Source organism: Dinoponera quadriceps, unplaced genomic scaffold (genome assembly GCF_001313825.1).
Source record: "Dinoponera quadriceps isolate SergipeBrazil2010 unplaced genomic scaffold, ASM131382v1 scaffold616, whole genome shotgun sequence".
Classification (NCBI taxonomy): domain Eukaryota; kingdom Metazoa; phylum Arthropoda; class Insecta; order Hymenoptera; family Formicidae; genus Dinoponera; species Dinoponera quadriceps.
Window position 1 is genome coordinate 1,645,550 of NW_014555184.1, and position 24,418 is coordinate 1,669,967.

Below are 24,418 nucleotides of genomic sequence, written 5' to 3' on the forward strand. Positions count from 1 at the left end.
TATTGACAAGGAAGACACAGTTGGAAAGTCCATTATTTTTCAAATCAGAAGTATATTTTATCGATATCCAATTTCCGAATTCCTGTAGATATATTATTCATGTCGCATAAATCCACTTGTGATATCCATATAGCGGATATTTTCATTGCAGTTGTTCGCAACTACACTGATCTCTTCCTTGACACTAACACTATGCGAAAAACTTTTAAATTAGTGTTATTCATGACATCTTATGTATTATTTATTCTGCCTTCGCGTAATCTTAATTTTACCCAAATATTATATAAATTATTAACAACCAGTTCGTTCTTTTGAGCCTTGTATCTGGTATTTGTTTCAGTCATGAGGATTTTAATCTTAAAGAATCTACTGCGGTGTTTTGTTTCTCAATTTTAGCTGTTCTTGATGAAATGTCTGGAGTTTTGGTGGAACATCTGGAGACTTGGTGTACATTTGGAATTGAATTTTGAGAAGGCCGCCTTACCCACGCTTTTTTACCGTGGTTTTCCCGTGAGGCATTGGGCGAATACCAAGGCGGGGACTTGGGGTGTTTTTCGCAAGAAAACGTTTGGTTCACGAGTGACATCCCCTCCTTGTCCGAAGATCAAGAGAGAAGGGTACAAGAGAGTCCGATCAAGAGAGAAGGGCACAAGAGAGTCTGATCAAGAGAGAAGGGCACAAGAGAGTCCGAACATTTAGTACTATCCCTCCATTGATTAAGGAGGAACATAGAGGAAGAAATCGAGACGTGAAGGATTCTTATTGACGCAGTACGGTAACATGGACAGGAGTCCATGGTAGTACAGGAAGCGTCGTGGTCCCAGGAAGAGTTTTGGAAATGGATCCTATGTCGACGCCGTACGTTAGCACGGGCTGGAGCCCGTGTTCGTAGTACGGGAAGCGTGGAGGATCTTGGAAGCTGTATTTCAATTCTCGGGACGACAATTTTAAAGAGGGGGGCGGTGTTACGCCCGTGTCTTGATGCCCGCGCTTTTAGCGCCCTGAACATACAGCCGATTCACTTGGCAACGAGTCGCAAACAACAGATGATCAGCGTTGACGGATAAACAACGGGTTAGAGAGATTCTGTCTGGGCCGGTCGAGTCGTCGTGACGTGCGCGACGGTCTTTAACGAAAAAGAGAGCCTGCGAGTTACGCGTGCTTCCTTGGAAATAGCAAATATAGTTGAAGTTATTTCCCTTTTAACGTTGTCTCGTTTGATTTCCCCGCGCGAGCGTAACGATATATTTTAAAGGGTCCCTTTTTACCGTAAATGACACAGATTTCACGTACATGTTTCTTGCACATGTGTGTGTGAAAAATATGCTTTGATTAAATTACAAATGATTAGGATCGTGGGCGAAATTCAGTTCGCTGCTATCTTGAAGCCGATCATCATTGCACAGTGGCCTTCGCGTCCTTTCTTATTCAGACAGAAGCTCGTCCTCCTCCGTCGAGCCCGCTAAACTCGGCCTCGACGCATCTCGTTTGCCTCGCTTGAAATTTTGTGTATTAGTTTCGCTTCTTTTCACGGTGAAACCGCCCACTCACCCTGCCCGACGTTGCATTATAACACAGCCTGGTTGTACGGCGCATTCCGGGATACCGTGTTCCGATGCAACGAGGGAGCGTGCAGCCAGGCGAAAGAAATAAGAATTAAAAGGCAAGGAGAAGGCTCGCGAATACTACTCGCCGACCTTAATTTTGCGATGTTATCCGCGTCGAAGGCTCAAGACGAATTGCAATTTACCAGCGGCGATTTTCAGGCCACATGCAACGTCAGGTCGCGCTTGAATGCTAAGGAATAAGAACGGACAAAAGAGCGTTTCTCTCGCGGCGGTACCTCGCAACTCCTCCGCCACGAGATTCCTCTCGGGATAACTCGAATTTGAATGATCGAAAAAAGTATAATTCCATTCATAAAAAGGATATAAAAAATCCACCGTTGCCTCTTTTCCGCGAGTCTTATTGCACAGCAAGGTTTGCTTCTTATCAAACAAATCTAATCGAAACACTTCTTCGCCCATTTTCAAACAAGAGTTGAGTTTAAGTCGACTGAATAGATTTCTCAGTGAAGTATTTTCCCATCTGCGAAATTTAACTTTCCGAACTACTGCAACGTCGTCGCAGGTATGCACGCGCGTTCATCGATCGAGCCTCGTTGGGTAGAGGGGGGGGGGGATTGTTACCGCTCTCAATTTTCACGTATCTTTATTGTGCACCGTACATAATGCATTGTATGTACAGTCGGCTGGCCGCTGCTTAACCCGTGCTTTCCCCCCACGAACTTCATTATTAATTTCGTAAATTAAAGCGCGTCTTCCGCGCGGTGGGATCGACGCATTAGTCGCGCTTCGTTTCGCAGGTGCATAAAATCGCCGATTCACCCTCGCCCGCAATCTCCTTGCAACGTCGTACGCGGTGAGGCGTTCGAAGAGTTGGAAGCACGTAGGAAGCGAGTGCGCCAGGAAGAGTATATAGCGCGTATACGTAGCGTGTTTATGGCGCGGAGGAACGAAGAAAACGTTGACGGCGTCGGGTCAGTTCGGTACGGGAGACCGCAACGGGAGATCAGGAGGCTAAAATGTGAAAATGGACAAAACGACGACGAATCCTGGAATGTAGAGAGGAAGAGAACGGGATGGTTTTTGATTCGAGCCCGGCCGGAATCATTATGAATGAAAATATACTAGAGTAATAAATAATAGCTCTTATCGCTGTGTTCGCTGTCAGATTTTACCGATGGAAACAGTCGCCGCTTCCAGCGGGTATTTTCAACGAAATTTCAATTTGCAGCGCTATATTTAATATGACCACCGGCGAGAAACTACTGTGTGTCTGTGCGTATGACTGCTACTTCTCTTCAATCTTTTCACCTTTGGAGAGGACGTTATCTTTCCTTTTTACGCGACTTCTCTTCCCTTTTGTATTACTTTCAATTATACCGGTATTGTTTGTACGCACACCGGACATCGATTTCGCTGCCTTTTTGTATTCAATTTCGAAGATTGTGCCACTTTCTCAGTCGACGCGTTAGTCACGCTTCGTTCCGCAGGTGCGCAAAATCGTCGAGCCCTCCTCGACCGCGTCGCGTAATATGCAATCATGTTGCAAGCCGCGTAACATTATGCGCGGGAAAGGGTAGCAAGTGCGGAAGGTGGTTTCTGTGGCATCGGGACACACGGTTTGTGCGTGAGATCCGCGGAGAAGGGGAAGAAAAAGCGAAAGGGAACAGCGCGTAATGTGTCTTAAGAATCAAAGCCGATGTTACGACGATAATTCAGCGGGGGTTTTTTTGCACAAAGCGAGAATCAACGAAGCGCACATTCGTGTTTCCTGCGTGTCTCGTTGAAAGGTACAAAACGCGCGCTCCTCCAGAACGATCTCGACGTAACGCGTAAGATGAACAAATTTTGCGAACGATGCGCTGAAAATCGCGGAAAAAAAGCAATACTGACTCTTCGATCATTTCGGGACAGCCTCGAAATTCTCCAGTTTTCACTTAACCGCTTATTTCATGGACGGTAGCAAAGATCGTATGCATCAACGTGATATTGACAAAATGCCATGCGAATCTGTCGCTAATACAGCGTCGAATCTTTTTATGAATAAAAATCTAGTAATTATCGAATCGAATGTTTCAAAAAACCAACCCTCGATATCGAATCGATTATCGACTTGTGAACCTGGATAAGAAATGAGACAGCATTAAAAGGTAATATCCACGATGCTAAATCTCGCATGAAATTGTTCGCCTGAGATGAAAGTTATTATAAATGACTGGAAATTCACCAAGGATTCTAGTACTTTTCAAAGCATCTATCGAGATAAAAAATGAAACTCAGATTTAGCATTGTGGACACCATCTCATGAAGTTTTCTGTAGTATCGACTTCCGTCTCTAGTCACCAACGAATCAATAGGTCTGTTCGTTTTCGCTGCACCGCTGAACTAGTGCAATAAGTTGAAGTGAGAAAACATATACTCGTCACGCTTCAACTTATTGTACTAGTTCAGCGGTGCAGCGAAAACGAACAGACGCAATAACATTAGTTGACAGCTGTTACGTTCGTGCATAAATAACTTATTTTCGAGCGACAATGAAATTTCATGAAAGACAAGAAAGCAATAACAATTCTACATTTCTCTTTATTCTATCGGTGTACATATGATGTATTCACAAACGTGTACCTAACCTAACGGGCAGTTTTACCTAAGTATGTTATACGCCAGAGCGTGAGAAACGATTATTTCTGTATGAATTTTTAAACATTACATAAGCTTGTTATTAATATTTCCTTGCTAAGGATTCGAAACTGTATATCATATTTATATCATTATAGCACAGACTCGTCGAGCTTCTTCATGCTGTGTTAACCTTTCTGACAGTATCGTCCCGGACCAATTACTTTAATCACGCGATGTTATCCGCTGCCGAAAACATGACGTCGCAGGTTGCACTTTACCGAAAACGTGCGTCGAGAATGAGTGAAGCACGGATGCGGCGAAGGAGGTAGAGGGGGTGATCAGGCCAAAAGGTAGGAATGAGAGGCAGGCGAAATCTGCCAAAAATGACTTGAAAAACAGAGCGGAAAAAGTGTCATTTTGACGACTAGTGTTATTGACTTGATTTAGTCCAGTGGTTGAAATGATTTCGTATAAACAAGGCAATTTTCCAGGATTAGGCCTCCTTACTTCCTCTTACCGCTCCAGTTCGTCCTGTAGGCTGTGCAAGTGGCAGTCACGGCTTTCAGCTTCGGGTCAACTGACGTTACGAAATCTGCGAGACGCTTGCTAATGTCTGACATCATAGGAGAATGAATATTTCTTCCGAGATATTCCGCACGGTTCACAGTTCCGACTAAAAAAACCGGTTACGGTACGACGATCGGTCCGGTCGGCAGAGAGCAGACGATTAATCCTGTTTAGAGGATTTTCTCGGTTCGTTTCGGTCGTTTTCTTTTTCTTTCCTCGAAAACTTACAGCCGATAATTAGTCGATTCTTGAGCCGACACACTCCGACGAGCGAATCAATGCAATTCGCTTTCGCTTCGGTGCATTTCGCGAGATATTTCAGCGTGCTCACTCACGCGAGATAAAACCGCGAATGCGATGCGCGGACGCGGCCGCTGATTCGTATGTGCGACGAGGGGCGAATTTTATTCGCGTTGAATGCACAGAACAATGGAGCACGATCGGCGACGTGAGTTGTGCGCGGTGGACGCGAGGCCGAGGTGTAACTTCGACAAACAGCGGAACCTGAATAGGTGCGATCGGCGCCGAGTAATTAGCGACAGTGCGTATGTCGGACACGTGTGTAAACGCGGTGCATATGTACAGACGACCGAGACGCCCGATTGGGTGAGAAGGAATGCCGTTTAGAATCACTAAGTTACTGATCCGCTCAACGTCGATCGCAATACGAAAACCTGGAAACGGCGCGGAACTTGTCAAGAAGCAGCTTCGCTGCTATTCTTATATTTCTGCAAGATTTGTCGCGCGGGACACAAGCAATTCTTCTGCAACTGTATATTTTCATTACTCTCTACTATGATTTTTTGTATTATTATCTGTATTATTTTAATGATACTCTATATGAGTGGGGGGTCCGTGAGCGAAATAATTTGAACTTTTTTCGACTGATCTAATAAAATCTGGAAAGAACTAAAGAGAGTAGAAAAGGGAATGTACTCTCTAATGGAAAGCATCAAACAAAATTAAACGGCTGAAAAGAAATTTCATCCCGTTTAACGGCGTCTCTGCCGCCGCTAAAAATGTCCCTCACGTGTTCCCCACCATTCATGCACGTAATTTGATTCACTGAGATATTTGAATCGTATCGAAAAAGTTTAATAAGTAAGCTTACGTGAAAAATTTTCGAGCGAATGACGATAATCCTGTGACGCCCCGTAGTAGTTTTTATCGTTGCGTGGAGAATACGCTTCGAGCGCGCGCATTTTTATCAGATAATTATGTAATTTGTTTGCACAGCCGCGGTAATTTCAATCGGATACCGAGAAATTTCGTTGCGCGTACACGGGAATACGACGCTAATAAAGCCGTAAGTCTGGGTGTATCGTGGGACCACGTTAAATTAGACTCCGACCATAATTTGCCTCCGAACCGGCCGATCGGACGCGTCATCGAGACATCAAAGCTGGAACTTTAAACGTCGTTGGCGATCGATTCCAAAACAGGTTTTTAATTGATCAGTATGGAATGTCAAGTCTGCTCATGAATTATTGGTTTGGTTCGACATGATCGAACGTTTTCTATTTTGCTAAAAACTCACGAATTAAAATGCAATACGCGCGGTATCAAACAGAAAAGATTAACAGCCGATGAACCGATAAATCAGGGTTTCAGGGACAAAACTATTTTTGTCTCCCATCAACTGTCACTTTGCCATTTAGATATGCAAAGTACAAATAATGCTTTGTGTTGCGCAGTTAAAATAATAAAAATTCCGTTCTGTTTTCGCACATTAATTAAACTTTAAATTCTTCATAATTATTTTATATTTAATAAATTTTTATAAATAAAATCCAATGAAATTAGATCTATACAGACTAATAATATAGATCTATCGTTGAAAGAGAGAAAATGAGAAAGCAAGACAATCTGTTTGAAAATATTGACTATTTGAAAATAAAGTATCTTTTTAATACGCTTATTACTAAGGCTAAGTTCGTTTTGCACGCTTTCGTGCTGAAAAAGCATCGTTCTATCTTTATTTCTCACCGAGTACACACGACTTTAATAATGCCTTCCATTTTCAGTCGGGATATTTCGACTCGGGCGTATCATATCTACATATTTTTGTATTATGTCTGTTAATTTTGAGAAGAATCAGCAACTCAGTCACATTAAATACAATAGTATTAACGTATATTGTATATATCACATTCATACTATATATGACATATACGAAAAGGTATCAGGATCAATTTTTTAATATCCTGGCAAGTATTCATTTTTCAATGATCTTACCCTAGTACATTTATGTATAAAATGAGTAGAAAAATCGATACATGTTACAAAAATTACATGATTCCATTAAAAAAATTCATTGTGACCTTGATATGACCTTGACACGTCCATTCAAGGTCAAACTAATGTGCTTATCTGTTTGCCCCCTTCGAACCAAACAACTTTTATTTAAAACGTTTTCTGCTATGATGCGTACTTTCAGAGAAAACAGCTTGTAACACTTGAAACACTTGAAACGGCTTACCCTGAATAATCGGAGAACGCAAGATAGCGCCACTTCCTACAGTTATATTTACGTTAATTTTATTTTTTATTTTTGTGTCTGCATATATATTTACAAATTTATTCGTTAAAATCAGAACATTATGGTGGGAACTTATTTTACAGCTTATTTTTAAGTACGAATAAAATTAACAAAAATATAATAATAATTGCTAATATAATTTATTTACTTTTCAATTAATTAGAAAAAAAACTTATTTTTATATAATATCGCACAATTTATTGTTTGATATATTTCAATATTGAAGTGGCTCATTTAATATTTCTTTGCCTAAAGATTCATTGCATTTATAGAGTGACTTATTTTAGCAAGCGTTCAGCGAGCGTTATAATTAATAATACCAAGTCATTAAAATAACAATGACAGTGCCTATTATTAAAAAGTAAGATCGACGTCAGAGTTTAAACCATAAATGCACTTTTTCGTGCGTAATCACGATACATATAAAAATCGAAATATTCGAATATTAAATAAATTTGTAATATTTCAGGAATGTTACCGCAATATTTCGTCTAAATATTGCAGTTCCATGTTCCCGCAATATTTTTATAATATTACATTGTAATTTGCAATGTTGCAACGTTCCTGCAATTAAGCTTTCATGCTGTATGGAATGTAGATATAATGTGCAAAAAATATGTAAATATGTTGTCTAACTGAAAATTGGAAGGCATTTTGAGTTCTCTGTATACTACGATCTCAATCTATTAAATATAAACGATGGCGCCTCTTAGCAGAGATTTCAGAATTGTAATAACTTGATAAGCAATGTTGGAAGAACATGAAAGCTCCGTGGAATATCCTGCATCCATCATCTACTAACACTCTTGACAGGTCTAGTCATAACTAGTCATTTAGCCAACCTTCAAATCCCAAAACAGACAGCTTTAGTTAGTTAAAAGTCAAACCCGTTAAAGATAACGAATTTTTCTGCGACATCACTGGACATACCTACAGCCAAATGTACAATGAAGTTCAGCAATGAAATTTTGTCAAATCAAATTAAAAAATAAACTATCAATACAAGCGTAGACGTAATAAATAAAATTTTAAAATACCGCGAAGATCGTTGAATAAAAAAATGGAAAAAAATTGTTTCAGCGATAATGCAGAACTCTTGTCCGTAAAGCGATTCTATCGACGCAAGATAAACGAAACACTGATCTGCGACTATAGACCATGCTTCAGCGTTCAATAAGCGAGTCCGAAGAGTCCGAAGATAATCGAAGAACGCTAACTTTACCGTCGTCGGTGACTGAGTTTCCGTCACGACAGCATCTACGACTCAAATTGAGACACGCGAACTTCAAACTTTATTCTGATTTCGTAGAAAGTAACAAACGAAAGCCGAGGAAAATAATTGAATAATTTTCGTTGCCTTAGCAAGCGATCAAATTAATGAAAAACATTTCGACCGAACATTATTTGACAAAAAAAAAAGTAACGAAGGAAAGTCCCCACGTTCTTAATCGCTTTTAACGATATATTTGCATAAAATGGGTCGTAAACGTCTGAGATAGAAGGACAGGCACCGAAGGTGCATGTTTTACCGACGGTAAAAGGTAGCGAATCCCGCAACAAAGTTCCGGAAACTTCTAGTGGGTACCACGCAAACGCCGAATATGCGTCGCCGCGCATTACCGATCGATACGTGTATTCCCTCATAATTGCGACAATTTTCTAAAGGCGAATAAAGTCGGTAATTACACGAGAAATACACACGTTAAGTGCTTTTAATAGCCGACGGTGCGCGTTTGATCGTTCATTATCGTTGCGCAGAAAGAGTTTAATTGGAGTCGGCGAATCGATAGCCGTTATCGTGGGATATTAATGGATACTCACGGTTAATGCGGCGATAAGTTTACGCGCGACTGTGCCGTCACACAATTTAGGTCCAATTATCTCAGTCATTTCTTGGGAAGCTGCGGAGAAATGTTGTAATAAGCTTATCGAGACCGCGCCGTATTTCACTCCGCTGTGAACGATGCGCGAAGTGCGCTCTTCTTTTTCATTCAATCTGTTCTACAATCTTCTTATTACGGTGAAATAAGAGGGAAACGACGGGATTGCGGGTTCGTCGTTGGACGAAGACGGAAACGGTCTCCGCATAATATCGTCACCGTGATTGAGCAATCTTATCTATATATACGACGCGCACTTTCGATGATTAACAAAGAAAGCGGCGGTCGGATTTATTAATGGAACAAATTTACCGCGAGTTCTACCGACGCGACAATAAGAATTGATTGCTCTTTCCCGGGCCGGTTATGCTTTCCGCGTCGCGCGTACGTTTCCTTTTTCTTCCTCTCTGCGGTCGAACAATCAAATTCAAATGGTCGTTCCACTTCACAGAACCGCGGCGTGTTCGCCTAACGGCGCCCTCGCGACAAGTATTAATCGTTTTGGCATCGCGGATTCAATCGTTAAGTACAAAGCGTCGCGCGATAACTCAACGAGCGGACAGTCAGGAAAGAGATTGATTCCGGGCGGACATTCGCTTTTAAAACGGACGACGAGTCTCGTCCCTCTCCCTCGTCTACCTACTCGAAATTACTTTCGATGTTGCAACAATAACGCGCGTTTCAAAAGCGTATGTCATTGTGCGCCCAGCCGTGAGCACGCGTTTGTATGTGTGTGTCTGTGACGCTGTGTGCGCGCGCGCCACAACAGGTTACGTACACACAGAGTCTGTCCGGGCTCTGGTGAGGCTGATACCGAAAATATCGTACAAGACATCAGTTATCATTCGTTTGTACTTTTTTTATTCAACAATACACTCCTTCCGAGTCAATGCAACGCTGGAAGTGATTAAAACATTTCCGGAAGCAGTCACTCTTCGCTTGCGGAATCACCATTGATACCGCGGCCCCTCGGATGTCCCTGAATGGCGCCGTAACGCTTTGTTTTCGCTTCGTTCCGTTTCGCCAGCTGTTTCGCCCGGCTTAAAACAAAATTTCATATCGGCTTCTTGCTCCACAGCGTTACCTCCGACGAGCGTAACATACCGTCACCGTGTAATCTCGAGAGCCATAACGCAGACATGATAGCGCCTTGAAGTTTCGGATGATCGTAGAAATGTCAAACTTGAAGAGTCAAATTAGAAGAGCCAAACTTCATAACGCAAACACTCATTAGAAGATGGCGCTGCAGGAACGAATTAAAGGAAAAATCAGTCGCACCAAAGCTTGTCGAGACTTCGTCCATCAGTCGATTGCCGTCCATCGATTTTCCCCGATGTTTGAGAAACCGCGATCCTCCCCCCTCTCTCTGTGTGAGTGTCTCTCGGGCAGCTTGTTTAGTCAACTTCGAAAGCGCGATGAGGCGGTCTCGCGGGAATCGCCGCACGCTAACGGCGGATGGAAAACTTAATCAGTCATTGTTTGCGAGGAGACTAGGCGCGCTCGTTAGAGTTTAATAGGATGAACTGTCGATTGCAGAACTCACGTCGAGAACCTTTGTCCCCGCTCGGTCTCGAAACGATCGGATTATTAATTAACGCGCGAGTCGACCCGTTGTCGTCGTCCCCGTCGCGCCGATAAGATGGTCTCCCGCGGTACTTTGTCTCGCAATTAAAATCACATTTACGCTCCGCCACCGCCTATTGATTTCATCGACGCCGTTGCTGCTGATGCTGCGCCGCTGCCGATGATCCGAGAATTAATTAGTGACGGGGAAATAAAGAAGAAGAATCAACGATACGATTTATGTCGGCTCGAGTCTCACCGTTTGTTCGCGCGCACACATAATCGATCCTCGCTCGCGCGCGCAGGCAAGATTCACTATAGTTCTTTAATCCGACCTGATCTCGAGCGTAGTTGAGAGTGTGTGTGTGTGTGTGAGAGAGAGAGGAGGACTACGTTGTAAACGTAGTTCGCGAAATTAGTTCGTGACTTCGTGTGGGGATTAAGCAGCACGCCGGCGTCATCCAACACCAATCGGAGAGAGTTTGACTCGACGGGCGCGATTAAACCGGGTTAATAAGTTGCCTAAGTGCAAATCTCTACGAACGGCGGCGACGGCGGGGCGTAAGCGTGCGTTGTTCGGACTTCTTCCTCGCGAAAGTTTACCTCTGTAACGATCTCTCGCCCCCGCTGAACTAATAAATGGACTTCGACCATTCTCGCGGCCGGCCCGCTACTAATGGAACTTACCGCGTCCGCCTAATCGAATAACTCTCCTTCTTTCTCCCGTTCCTTTTTCTCACCTCTCTATCCTCCCGCCCGTTAAATCCAAGCCGCGGCTAATGTCCAATCGGAGTGTGCCGCCTAACCGGCGTAAATTTATACTTACACCGAGCTTCGCGTGCACGCGCGCGCGCAGCGTCGTTACAACACACGTGCGCGCGATACAACGGGATAAAATGCATCGCGGCCGCTCGCTTTTCAAATCGAGATTACGCCGTTAGCCGGCCGTACGCAGGATCGGTGATTTTGGATCCTCCGCTAGACACGACTAGTAAATCCTTATCGTGTATTCGGAATATGATCATTCATTTTTCTCACGTCATTATACGGCAACAGGTAAGCCTATGCGAGGAGAAAGCGCGTACAAAACGGCGCAGAAGGAAGGATATTGTATACAATTGTTTTCATTTATTAATTTCCAATTTTATCATGCTCTTTTTAATGGCATAGAATATATTTCGTCGGTAGAGTTCGCCTTGCTAAGAAACATAATAAGTTTTTTAGCAGAGTAGAGTTCTTCAAATATAAATAATACGTATGAAAGGGAAGGATAATGAATTTTGTTTATTAAAAATCAAACACCGTCTCCTCTAGATAATATTGTCCTTTCCGTCAAACAACATTGTTTATTCTAGCGAGAGAACAATATTTCCGTTCAAACAAATTGATATTTGACGAAACGATCTCGTTTATATTAAACAAACCCAAGTCAAACAAACACGTGTACGAAACCTAAAGAAACTCTCTTTCCTCCGTGCTAATACTTTCCCAGTTAAAACGCACTGAGAAACCTATTTTAGTTGAATCAAAATTCTCCCATCCAAGCAAGAATTTTGTTGATTCAAATAAATGAATTTCTCATTGCATACAATTGAGAACGAACCGAATAGTTGAGACGAAAAGTAGCTAGAATTTCTCTCAATGTAGCAGAAGAGAGAGAGATTATTGATATTTCACATGAAAAGTTTCACAAGATTAGCATACACAGGTGTCGTTCGATTAACCGCCACGATTCTCCGGTCCATCCGGCACTGCGGACTGTCCGTCCGCGATCGTCCGTCTCCACTCGGCGAGTAGACACGGACGATCGCGGGCAGACCGGCCTCGGAGCGTCAACCATCCGGGAACAAGTGACTATACGCGGAGAGAGATCGATACCGGAGATATCGTTTCCTCATTTCCACGGCTCCTTTAATCGCCCCGTGGAAAACTACTGCCACTCGCGTTTAAGAATCTTAACGCGAGAGACGCGAGTTCACGCGCGCGCGTCTTCGATCGATGTCGCCCCGAGTGACAGCGTAATCATTTCCCGACGCGCGCAGGGTTAATCTCACCTGCATCTCGGATCCAAACAAATTGCTCCGAGCCCTCTCTTTCTCCCGCTCTCTTTCCCTCGCCCCCTCTACCTTCTGCTTCTCCCGCATTTTCAGAGATTCTTGCCGCGCACCTGTGCGCGACACTTTGTCCCACGTCGTTATTCACCAGTCGCTCTCTCCCAGCCAGCAGAGCGGCAAACGTTGCGAGCCGACGCCCCTCGCTGAAATCTCCCGTTAAATTACGGCGGACGGGCGTGAACAGCTCGAGTCCGTCGTCCTCGTTGTCGTCGGCTCGTATTACAATTTCAATTAACGACTCGGCGATTTCGCTCTGACGTCGGCCGAATCGCTCCCCCGATCCAGCCTGCTTGCAAAAAGATTCGGCGACCGCGCTACGAACCGGCCCCGGGAGAAGCTCGGGTGCTCTCCTCCTTCGTGACCGGGGAACCACGGGAATGCGTCCGAGAAATTTACGAGACGGCTGAGGAGACGACGACGCAGCGCGTCGCACAAAATTACCTCGCGCGTCTCTCTGGGTGAAAGCGAGCCTGCGAATAGCAGCGCGCGCCGGCCGCGTTAGCTAGCGCGAATTAACGCGTCGGATCGCGCGGATCAAGCGCCAAATTAATCCTCGGCACTAGGCGAGAGAGAGAGAGAGAGAGAGCATGAGTGCGCGATTGGCTTTTTGGGGAATTGCACGAGCGCGGACGGCCGCGCGGCTACCGATAGAGATACTTTGAGGGCCTTCGAATAAAACGCATAATCCACGAATGGCTATTAATATCTATCTGGCTTTTGTCGCGCTTTGATCGTCGGTATCAAAGTTCCGCGCATACGAATGCTCGTTCGCATTGAGGGCTTTAACATTGTTCGGGGCCATCATTTGGCGATACTTGATATTTGTCGCGAAAATAGTCATCGTTCTGATACGTTTCCCGATGATCATTTCGAGCCGGTGTTTACCTTAGAATGCCGCATGTTTGTGAAGGGAGAACGCGCGACGAACACGAAGAGGCCGTAATTAATAATCGTGAGAGACGAATATGGGCTCTTTGATTAAAATCCAATCATAAGAATAAAGAGACGAAAAGAAATCGGTGTGCATATTTGTTTTATAGTTTCATCCGAATATTACAATGGTTGTCACACGCTATCGATTATTTGAAAGAAGTAACACTATATTAGATATATTAGATAAATTATCGAAAAACTTTTCGGTTTCCGTGGAACGATCTTTAATATATAACAAAATAAATCTTTTTTCTTGAAAACCAAATATATTTATTTTCATGTTCTATACAGACGGTTCGATGAAAAACCAACCTTGACTTAAAATAAGTCATACGACGTGTTTATAAATATGAAATGGAGCAACCGTTCCAGAGAAAATGGTCCATTGAAAATTCCACTTTCACTAGATGACGTATTTCGACACATAAAGTGAGATAAATGTATAAATTATCAACAATTCGATGGTGGTTCATTGTTAGCAGTACCGTCGGTACGCGTTGTTGGACGTATTCAATAGTCCTAGTTTGCCTATGTAAAGACATTAGTTTGGGACAGTCCGAGTCACCGGTCACTGGAGCATTTTCTCTGGAACGGTAGCTTCGTTTATTTTCGGACTTTCACACTCGCAATCTATGCGTCATAAGTTTTACTTTAAGTCAAAGTTGAACTCAAAGCTTTCGTCCGGAACAATTTGGGCGGAATGCCTATAGGCAGTTGGCCGCTCTTTTTACACAGGATGTTGAAAAAAGGTGGTATCAAATTTTAGGAGTATGTAATATACATGAAAACAAATCAAAAATAATTTAAATAGTGCTCCAAAAACCACTCATTTACGAGGTATAAAGCAGTTTCTGCGATGAATAACACAAAACCAGTCAACAATTTATCATTTCAAATCTGCACAAAACAATGGTAATCGATGTGGTAATTAGATGGTCATTCGAGCTTTCGTGGATGAACTGATACAGAGGATTGAAAACTGTCGTCAACAAACACGTGTTTACGATACATGCGTACCACATACTGACGATATATTACTCGTTTACATTAGAAGCGGAACGAGTGTACGAGCGTTCGTATGCAAATATGTTGAACGATTCATACCTGAAATTAACGGAATACATATTGAACGTCTGTAGATTAAATTTATTTTTATTTTTCATACAGCAGAAAATACCTTATAACTCAGAAAGAAATCGTTTTTTTGGAATATTACTTATCAAGATTTTTGCTCTGCTTTCACGAGTAATTTACATTACATGCTTTTAAAATTTGATACCGTCATTTTTCAACACTCTGTATATTTCTTCCACATGTGTATCTTTAGCTTTAATAATAACCTTGATAACGAGATAAATTTGATCGTTGATCGATCTTAATGAAATATCGAGGAATGGGAAAAAGGAGGATGCATCGGCGACAGCCTCGAGAAGTGCTCACGCCGGAAGTAGATAACCTCCGCGGGAAAACTGGTTTCGTTCGTTCCGGCTATAACGAGCCGATGATTTACTCCTAATCATTTCTTAGTTATCTCATTAACCGGCACGGCGTGCCGGTGAGGAGCGGCGCAGATGCAGGAAGCACTTTCCATCGGGCGAGTGCATGCGGCGAAAAAAATCAACCGGGTATCACCGCGCGTTAATGCGTTTGCGCTGACTTCGCTCAGCATTCGCTCGGCCACTTTCAACATTTTTCCCCGATGATTATCATAATAATCTCGAATTGCAAGCGGCAACGCGGCTCTTCCTCCGACGGTACGAGCTAATAAAAGCGAAGCGCGCGCGCGAAGTTTTCTCGAACTCGAAAGCGCCGAGAGCCCTTCCTCGTGAAGAAAGGAAGATACATATTTATCGCGCATCCTAAGTTTCTCGAAGAATGCGATACAGGATGTTCTAAAATCGCTTCCTTCATCTACGAGCTCTTCTCGTCTGAAATTGACTTTTTTCTCAAGACACAAGTGGCGATTGGGCGCCACAATATATATCTACTATTCAATTTTCAACGAACAATTCTGAAATAACACATTCTTATATATTTGATTAACAAGAAATTTCTTTCCTTAAGATGATGGATAATAGTGTTAATTTCCATTTTAGTGCTTTACATACAGTAAAATATTTTCCGTTGAATTTAACATATTTCACATGTCTCAAACGATCCACGTCAATTCTTGTGTTAATTTAACACAAGGTGAAAATGTCGAAAATGAACACAAAATTAATATCCACAATATATAAATTGACACTGAAGCATTAATTATTTTAACGCTTACACACATGTTGAATATCGACTCGACACAAAACATTGAGAAAACATAAACACAATATGTTAAATTAACACGCGTGTATGTTGGAAATCTAACACAAAAATCTTATCAAGAATCTTATCACCGATCTTAACACAAGTATAAAATATTTTCCACTATACGCTCTAAGATTATTCAACAAAAAAAAATAAACAAAAATAAAAGAAAAGAAAAAGATAAGCAGGGAAAAGAGAGAGAGAAGGAGAAAGAGAATAGGGGGGGAAGACTTATAGGCTTTCGGACTCATCGAGTAAATAATTTACAGGAAGGCGCATTTGACCGGAGGGTCCCTCGTGGGTGTTTTCACACGGCGACGCGCTATTATGAAATTCGCTGTAGATTATTCTGAAATAACGTATCTCGTTACATCAGAGGCTGCATGGGCGAACGAGGTCGTGAACCGTGTTGCAGCGACGTAAATGTCGTGGTTCATTGTACGGGCGTAAGAATGAATGGATAGGCGTATGAATGGCGGAGGGTCAGAGGCTGTGAGGAGGGAAGGCGCGTTCGTATCACAAAGAGCGCATAAAACACTATCGACTGTGCTCGATCGAGCTTTTCCGGAAAATCGATTTTAAAAGCGCTCTCACGAGTCCGACGCTCGTGAATCGTTCGTGAATTGATCTCGTCCGAATCTCGTGCCGAGAGCGTTCACGTGTCCGCTATTTAAAGCGCTCCCGAGTGATTGTGATTGATAATTAACATCGGTTCGTTGTACAATGTAGCCTTTGGAGTAATCTCGATCTTGATTGACGCGCACTTCGTAATGCCAATCCAGGGAGAGGTATATACATCCTCGGGTGTGATCCACATTAAGATTTGCTTTACGAGCATGACCCGGATCTTAGATCGTATTACGGGCCGCGCGAGCGCAATTCGGATGATAAATCCTTGACATCGCGGCGAATCAGATCGTACATCCTGCAGATTGATGCAGGCGACGCTATAGCCAACGTTGACACACGCGCCTCACTCATCGCCGAAGTACGTGCTATATGATTAACGGTATTCTCGGACATTTCGCGCGTATTATACTCGCCTCGATCATTATTGCGATATTTTACCCTGTCATTAGGCTGCACACCTTGCGCGCGCCTCCAAGAACATCTCTTGAGATCCTGCTGGGGGATCCAGTCAGATTTGCTATAATTGTTAGAGGAGGATTTTATGATCCCCATTTACGTTTCGTACAATAGCTTTGTTCATAATTAATTTTTCTTTTTAATTGAAAGCGATTACATCCGTAAATGTGTTGTTTAGTCGACTCTAGGCCCAAGGCTGAATGAAATATTGGTTTCGTTTAAAACAAATACAATGCTTCGTTGAACATTTATATACTTATTCCGAATAAACCCTCTTATAAGGGACAACAATAGATATAACCGTGAATTTGTAGTAGATGTACTTATTTGTTAGAAGGTAAATACGCACTGTTGGGAGAACGGTTTTTCACTAACGAATGGACTTTCGAACTTAGGGTAAATTATTAAGTTGTCTGGAAGGTACTTCGATATGAAAATCTCGAAAAAGAGGCCATGCTAAATTTATTTCGGCGGGAAGCCGTGTTAATAAAATGCCATGCTATTAACTTTTTATAACGCGAAATGTGCACAGTGGAATAAAATGTTAAATAACGAATAAAATATTCAAGCGTACACATAGTCGTGTGATAATACGCCCCAGTTTACGAATAATGAAAATATATATAATTAAATGCTAAATGTACGTTACGAACGTTTCGAAATACTGAAAAATAAAAGAGCATTATAACAAATATCAGCTATTATGTTTCGACATATTAGCGCCACGCGATGACAGTCGAAAATCGAAATGAGTAACGACTTGCATCGAGATCTCGAAACAGCCAGTCAGCATTGCGGCAACAAATAAACTACTTATATACCCTTTTCAGTGTGGAAAATGAGATTTCCGATTGATATTATAGTGGGTTAACCTATTTTGGAACAACTTTGGGTATTCTAATCAGAACCTACGCTGTATACATGGGAAAATCGAGGAAAATTTACACGCAGGTCTCGGCGTATTCGCGGAGACAAGGAAAGAGCGAAGATCGCCAGCTCCGGCGGCTACGGTAACGTTTTCAACACTAAAAAGAAACAAAATGTTGCGATAATTAGAATCCTCCGGTTAATATTTCACGTCTCTCTCTCTTTCGCTTCCTCTCCCTTTTTCTCTTACTTTAAGCACACTTCTCGGTTTTATATCTCGAAGGCAAGATCTCCCCTTCTATTTGCGCACTCTCGAAGGCTCCCTTTCGCCGGGGAACCTTCTCATCCGCGATATTCCCTCGTAATTTTACTCCTACTTAAATTTTCCAACGGGCAAACACTCGGCTGCAACTCGACTCCGAAGTCATCAAAGAGCACAAGGTACACGAGTATTGATTTGCACCTCGCTCGAACGCGCGTCCTCAAATATTGTCGAACGACCGGCGAGATACCCGTTCGTCCGGGATTGCGAATGCTCCTACCGGCGACTTGCGATCCGGCTGTTTACTCATTCATCGACGTTCCTCTCTTCGCGCCATCGCGCGTTATTCGATCTCGAAATTTTGACGCGGCGGGCCACCACTCAGGAAGCGAATCGAATCGATCGCGATCGGCCGCATCCGAAAGCAGGAAGTACACCATAAGCCGCGTCCGGTCTATTTTCGAGAGCGGCAGCTCGTCGGATTTCGGCGCTTAGAACGACAAGGACGATGCTTCGACGAGGAGGACTCGTGGCGGTAAAGCCGGTTAGACGGCGGGCCGTGAGATGGCGACGCACTGACCGGCGCCGGGCGTCCTACCGGCGGCAGTCTCGGGGACGACGCCGTCACCGCCACGTGGGGAGCGAATTTGAATCGGCCGCCACCGGTTCCGCTGTTCCATCGTGTCAGAGCGATCGTTCGCACCGGTGCGCTCCTCCGTCGCGCCTCCGACGAACCTCGCTCGGCTTCGCGCGAGCGTCTCGCCGAGCACTCCAGAAGCGGCCGATACGAACGAGAGAATGAGGAAGAAAATTTAAAGGATACCGAGACGACCTCCCCCGTTCCCGGAAGACACTCACGGCGTCTTCGCTCGGAGCCATCCGGCCGGAGAGAAGCGCGCAGGAATACGGCGCGTCCCCAGAGCGTTATCGGGTAACGTAGAGTTACACTCGTATACTCGCGCGGACGACGAAGAAACCACCGATCCCGGTTGACGAGCGCGTCGACGTTCTCGGCGAGCAGGCGATTATCAACGCGAGGGAGGAAGGAAGAACTTTCCGGAGTGATTGTCACGAGAGAGAGAGAGAGAGAGAGCGGTGAGCGTAGGCGATTAAAAGGAACCGTCACTCGGCGTCATCGCGCCACGTGACGTCGGCTGTCATCGCCTACCGGATCAGCGGATTCCTCCGCGCCACGTGACGGCGCCCACGAGAGATCGAGCGATGGGCCGCTCATAGTCGTGTCCGGTGGTCAGTCGCGAGTGCGTGCACAGCGAGAGAAGAAGAGATCGAAAGAAAGAGAGATACCGCGGGCGAGCGCGGCACCGCTCCAGTCGGCGACGTGTTCACCAGAGACGCGCTCCGAGCGTCGACTAGCACGGCGGCGAGCACCACGAGACGGAGGTGGCGGTGACGACGGTTACGGCGGAGGCAGGAGGCAGCGGAGGAGAGCAGCCGAGCCGGCTGGCAGGGGAGGGAGAAAAATCAAGAAGGAAGTAGCAAGTGTCACGAAGGGACTCTTGTCAGTGAGTGGTGGACCGTGGTGCAGATTGGGCATCGCGTGTGCGACGAGGATCCTCGTGAGAGGGAGAGCGTGCAAACAGAGGGGGAGGCGGCGGAAGCAAGCAGGCGGGACTCGCGCTCGATACGAGTGGCGCGCGCGCGCGAATTTCGACTCGATCGCCGTTTCCGATCCTCGCCTCCGGAAAGAGCAGAGCTGACCTTGCGGCCCGACCTTGGAAATTGGCGCCACCGTCGGTGCGTGGGCGTCGCGTCCCCCGGTAACGAGAGCGCGGCGAATTTGCCGGTCGCCCCCCGCGGGAACACGCGAGTGCTCGAGAGAAGGCAGCTCGCGCGCTCTCTTTTCCTCGCGTCCGAGAGCCTCGTGTTTCTTCCTTCTTTCGTTCCTTCCTCGGCCCGAGAGGAGGATTGCAGCCGGTGATCGAACCACCTGTCACGCCGGTGGAATGACTCAATATGCCGCCTAGGTGAGTGAAAAAGAAAAACGTACGAGGCACGCACGCACGGTTTGCGCCCGACCGACCGATGGCGGTAATTGGTAGGAGGTGAATTAAAGGGTAAACGAGGGGTGAACGAGCCACAGGTAGGCCGCGCTCGCCGGCCGGGAGAAAGAGAGAGGGAGGAGGCGGAAACGCCGCTTTAGCGATCTCCGGTTTCAAGCCTTTGACGCTCTGTGACTCGAGGGCCGGCTTTTGCCGGGGTTGTGAAAGCGCAGGAGGGTTGGTTAGCGTTGTGCGAGGCTCGTAAGAGAACGTACGTACGTGCGGCCGATGCCGGCGCGCTTCAGTCGCTCAGAAAATCAGCGGAAATTCTCCCTAACGACCCCAGTGTCTCGGCAATAATTAAATTCGATTCTGAAACCGACGGGAAAAGGACTCCCTCCTCTCTCTCTCTCTCTCTCTGTTTTAAAGGCACGAATATTGTAGAAATCGCGGACGATCATACGCGTAATTTAGCCGGCTGACGCGCTCTTTTATTTATCTCGCGCGGTCACGTTCACACATTACGTATCGTCGATTCTGAATAATCACTCGGACGTAGCGTCAATGAACGCCATTCAATCGTTCGTTTTCCTGCGTACACGATATCGCTCGCGTATTTTGATAATCGACGACTACGCTCGCACGGCTACTTAGGCTATTGGCTTATCAACATTAATAGCTTGAGTATACACGAATAGTATAAACACTGACTTAATAACTTTCGATATCGTAATTATTGGTGTCGCACGTCGTACTTGTAATACTTATATAATACATAACCTTGTCGGTAGTAACAACATCGAGAATTGTCAAATCGTCAATTTTACGTTGACCATGCATTCCGAAAAAATGTCTGGTATTTGTAACTGTAATCCCTAAGTGAACGAATTCTATTCGGGAGAGTCCTTTTTTTAATAAGTGTTACTGTAACGTGAGCGATAATGCATAAGCAAGATATAAGGCAGAAGCTGACACGTATAAGCAAGAATATATAATTCTGTATGAAGATAAAATCATAATTAATTTATAATGCTTTTATATATTCACGAGGAAATTCTATACAGTTCCACTGGAAATATTAGATTCCTTTTATCCAAGGATAATTTTTATGAATCGTTATTAAGTTACAATATAAACATGCTCAACAATACACGCTCTTTTATCTTTGACCGCGGATCGCATTGTTACAGAGCTGTGACGAACGGAGGAGGATGTTGGCGAGTCGTTCGGCCGTTTCTGAATTGTAGATTATCGTCGTTGCGTGATTGAATTTTCACGGCTAAGTTCATCCGGCGATACGGAGAGAAAGAGGGCGCCGGGTTCTTTCTCTCGCATCTACGTGGACGCGGCTACAAAACAGATTTCACTGCGCTTTTATTGCCCGTAATCCGCTCGCCGCGCACCTGCGCTCGCGGCGCATCCGTGAGTACAAGCGTGCGAGAAAATGTCGCGCTTCAAATCCGCTCTGATCGCGCGCGAAAGCGAGAGGGAAAGAGAGATAGAAGGAGAGAGGGAGGGAGAGGGGGGGAGACACGACATACATGAGGACACGGAGTGATGAGCAAATCCTCTTTCGCCAAGCCACCGGGAGAACAGAGTCGCTGTATAGTGGAGATCGTTGCGTAGGACCTGTTACGTTAACGTAATCCTTAATTCGACGATTTATTACTCCCGTCCGGCGCGGGGATCGAATTTATTCGTGTGTTTTGCCGGCCGGCGCGCCTCTCGCGCGTGCATTTTTACACTGTGAAAACCGCGCGACGCCGCCTCCCTCCCTGTGTTTCTCGTCGCTCTCACGGAACGCATGACGCGAATGACACGTGTAAATGAATGTACACACACGCAAGTGTGCAAACATCGGTGAATACCGGGCGCTGCGCGCGCGACTACACAGGAAAAAAGATTCCTTTGGATTTAATGGAATTTCTTGAATCGAACGAAATTTGTCCTATGGAGTGGAACTAATAAATGAATGTTTGATTCAACAAACATGACTGTTAAATTTCTCAGATAATGAGTATCTTTACTAATAATAAATATCTTTCTAGTTACTCTTGAACTTTAAGAAGGTTGTAAGGTGAAATGAGTTTCATGAGAATTTGACGAGAGTTGCGTATACAGTGAAATATCATCAAACTCATTGCTCATACAATTAGAACAAGAGACTGATCATTCGAGGACTGAGATTATTTCTAACTAAAGATAACGCTTTTAATGAATGTTCTTCAAGAGATTAACGTGTTGTCCTGAAAATACAGCGGTATAAAGCTTATAACTTACACTTAAAATACATATATACACAGTGGCGGGCATATATTTACGTACAGTTAGGAAAATTAAATTTTATTCGTGGTGTACTTATACATGAAATAATTAAACAAAGGTCCATTGCGTTTTTTACAAGTTTTACAAGTTTATAGCATATATTATGAGATAGCGAAACAGTGTTTATCGATTTACAATAATTAAGAAGTTTCTTGTGTTTGTTTGCTCAAGTATCATATTTTCTGCGGGCACGTACTTACGTACACCGTGGTAATACACAGATAGGTCAAAATTTATGCAATGTAAACAATACTTATCAGTATCTACCGAGTAATGTAAAGTAGGTAGAGAGACAGTGTTGTGACAGCTATGATGAGCAAACGAAAGAATATAACGCTGGAACAACGTCGGCAATTACAGCAGCTTCGCAAAAATGGGAAGTCTTATCGGAAGATTTCTACAAAGCTTGGAATATCTGTTATGGCTTGTTATCAAGCTATATAACATATTAAATGTCATGGAACCAGACCAGATAATGTTCCTCGTAAAGCGAGACCGCGTAGAGTTCCTTGTAAATCGATAAACACTGTTTTGGTGTGTCATAATATATGCTATATAAATTTGTAAAAAACATAATGGACTTTTGCTAACTATTTCATATATAAGCACACAACGAATGAAACTTAATTTTCCTAACTGTACATAAGTACATGTCCGCCACTGTATATATATATATATATATATATATATATATATGCGCATATTTTAACACTTATTTCTTTTACTTCTTTCTATTATCTGCGCATCTCCGTTAGATAAACTAATGCATAAAAATAGTATTAATAAGAAAAATAAAAATAATAATCCTTGTAATATTATGTACTTGTAATATTATGTATATATATCTACCTCAACTTCCTTACAAATCAACATTCATTATTTAGATAATAAAATAAATGTACGGGAACGTAATTTTGCTTGATAAATAATACATTGAATACTGATCTCCTGGGCAATACATCCTTAAACGGCGCGCTCCGGGGACTAATTAAGGGATAACTCGAGAGGTATTCAGGCATTATGACACTCCACGCAGGGGGGGAGGTGGGGGGGAACGCGCGAGTCTCTTCTTAAGATCGTTCGGAAGTAGAAATCCACGACTCCGCTCTCGACTCGCTCGCTTCCGCGCGCGCTGGGGAGGCATCCGCGCGCGACGCACGTGCAATGCTCGTAATTAGGCGCGGGTATTTTCACGAACTGCTCCGGCGGCTGCTGGACGCGGGGAAACGACGCGTCTATTCGACGCGCGCTTCAAGCACGGCCATTATTTACGAACGCGACGAGCGCAGCTGCGCCAACCGGGTATCTTCGCCGCGACAAACCGCTCGCGACGTCGTATTGTCAGCCGTAAAATTTTCGGAACGCTCGCCCGCCGCGGGCGCTCCTCTCATTCGACGGCGGTAAATTCCGCACGTCCGGCGAGCGTTTCGCGGACAAATATTTCGCGCGACGCGCCAAGAACGCGAGCGAAACCCGCCCTCCGTTCTCGATATCGCCGGATGTAATTTAAACTTTTAATGAAATCGCACGCGTGTCCGCGCGCGACTCTGACAATCGGAACACCGCCCGTAATTACGGGCTCGCGACCGTAACGCGCCTATAAACTCGTCATTTTACAAGCACCGCCTCGAACGCGTCGAACGTATCGAACTGTTATCGTCCCCACAAACGACGGTCTCGTGGAGAGAACCGGATGAAGGGAGAAAGAAGAAGGAAGAAAAAATCGGCCGGAGAAATGAAACGGCGCGGAATTCCGGGTTTTCCGAGCGGGGAACGAGCGCGATTGAGCTCGTC

The 24,418-nt window shown here is 44.3% G+C and overlaps 1 protein-coding gene and 1 long non-coding RNA gene across 5 annotated transcripts in view; both read left to right on the forward strand.

Annotated features, from left to right (window-relative positions):
* The first annotated feature begins 3,998 nt into the window (after window positions 1–3,998).
* LOC106743235 lies at window positions 3,999–6,856 on the forward strand. The gene is made up of 3 exons (XR_001374337.1): window positions 3,999–4,216; window positions 4,343–4,537; window positions 4,679–6,856. It is a non-coding gene; the product is annotated as an uncharacterized LOC106743235 (long non-coding RNA).
* A 12,794-nt stretch (window positions 6,857–19,650) lies between these two features.
* The window catches only part of LOC106743356 (collagen alpha-1(XXII) chain-like), a 297,069-nt gene continuing 292,301 nt past the window's right edge, over window positions 19,651–24,418 (forward strand). For 3 of the 4 annotated variants that reach the window (XM_014617123.1, XM_014617124.1, XM_014617127.1), the window contains exon 1: window positions 19,651–20,284. In XM_014617123.1, coding sequence (XP_014472609.1) covers window positions 20,274–20,284 — 11 coding nt within the window. In that variant the 5' untranslated portion in view covers window positions 19,651–20,273. The remainder of the gene's footprint in view (window positions 20,285–24,418) is intronic. The other variant, XM_014617126.1, reaches the window with a different exon arrangement.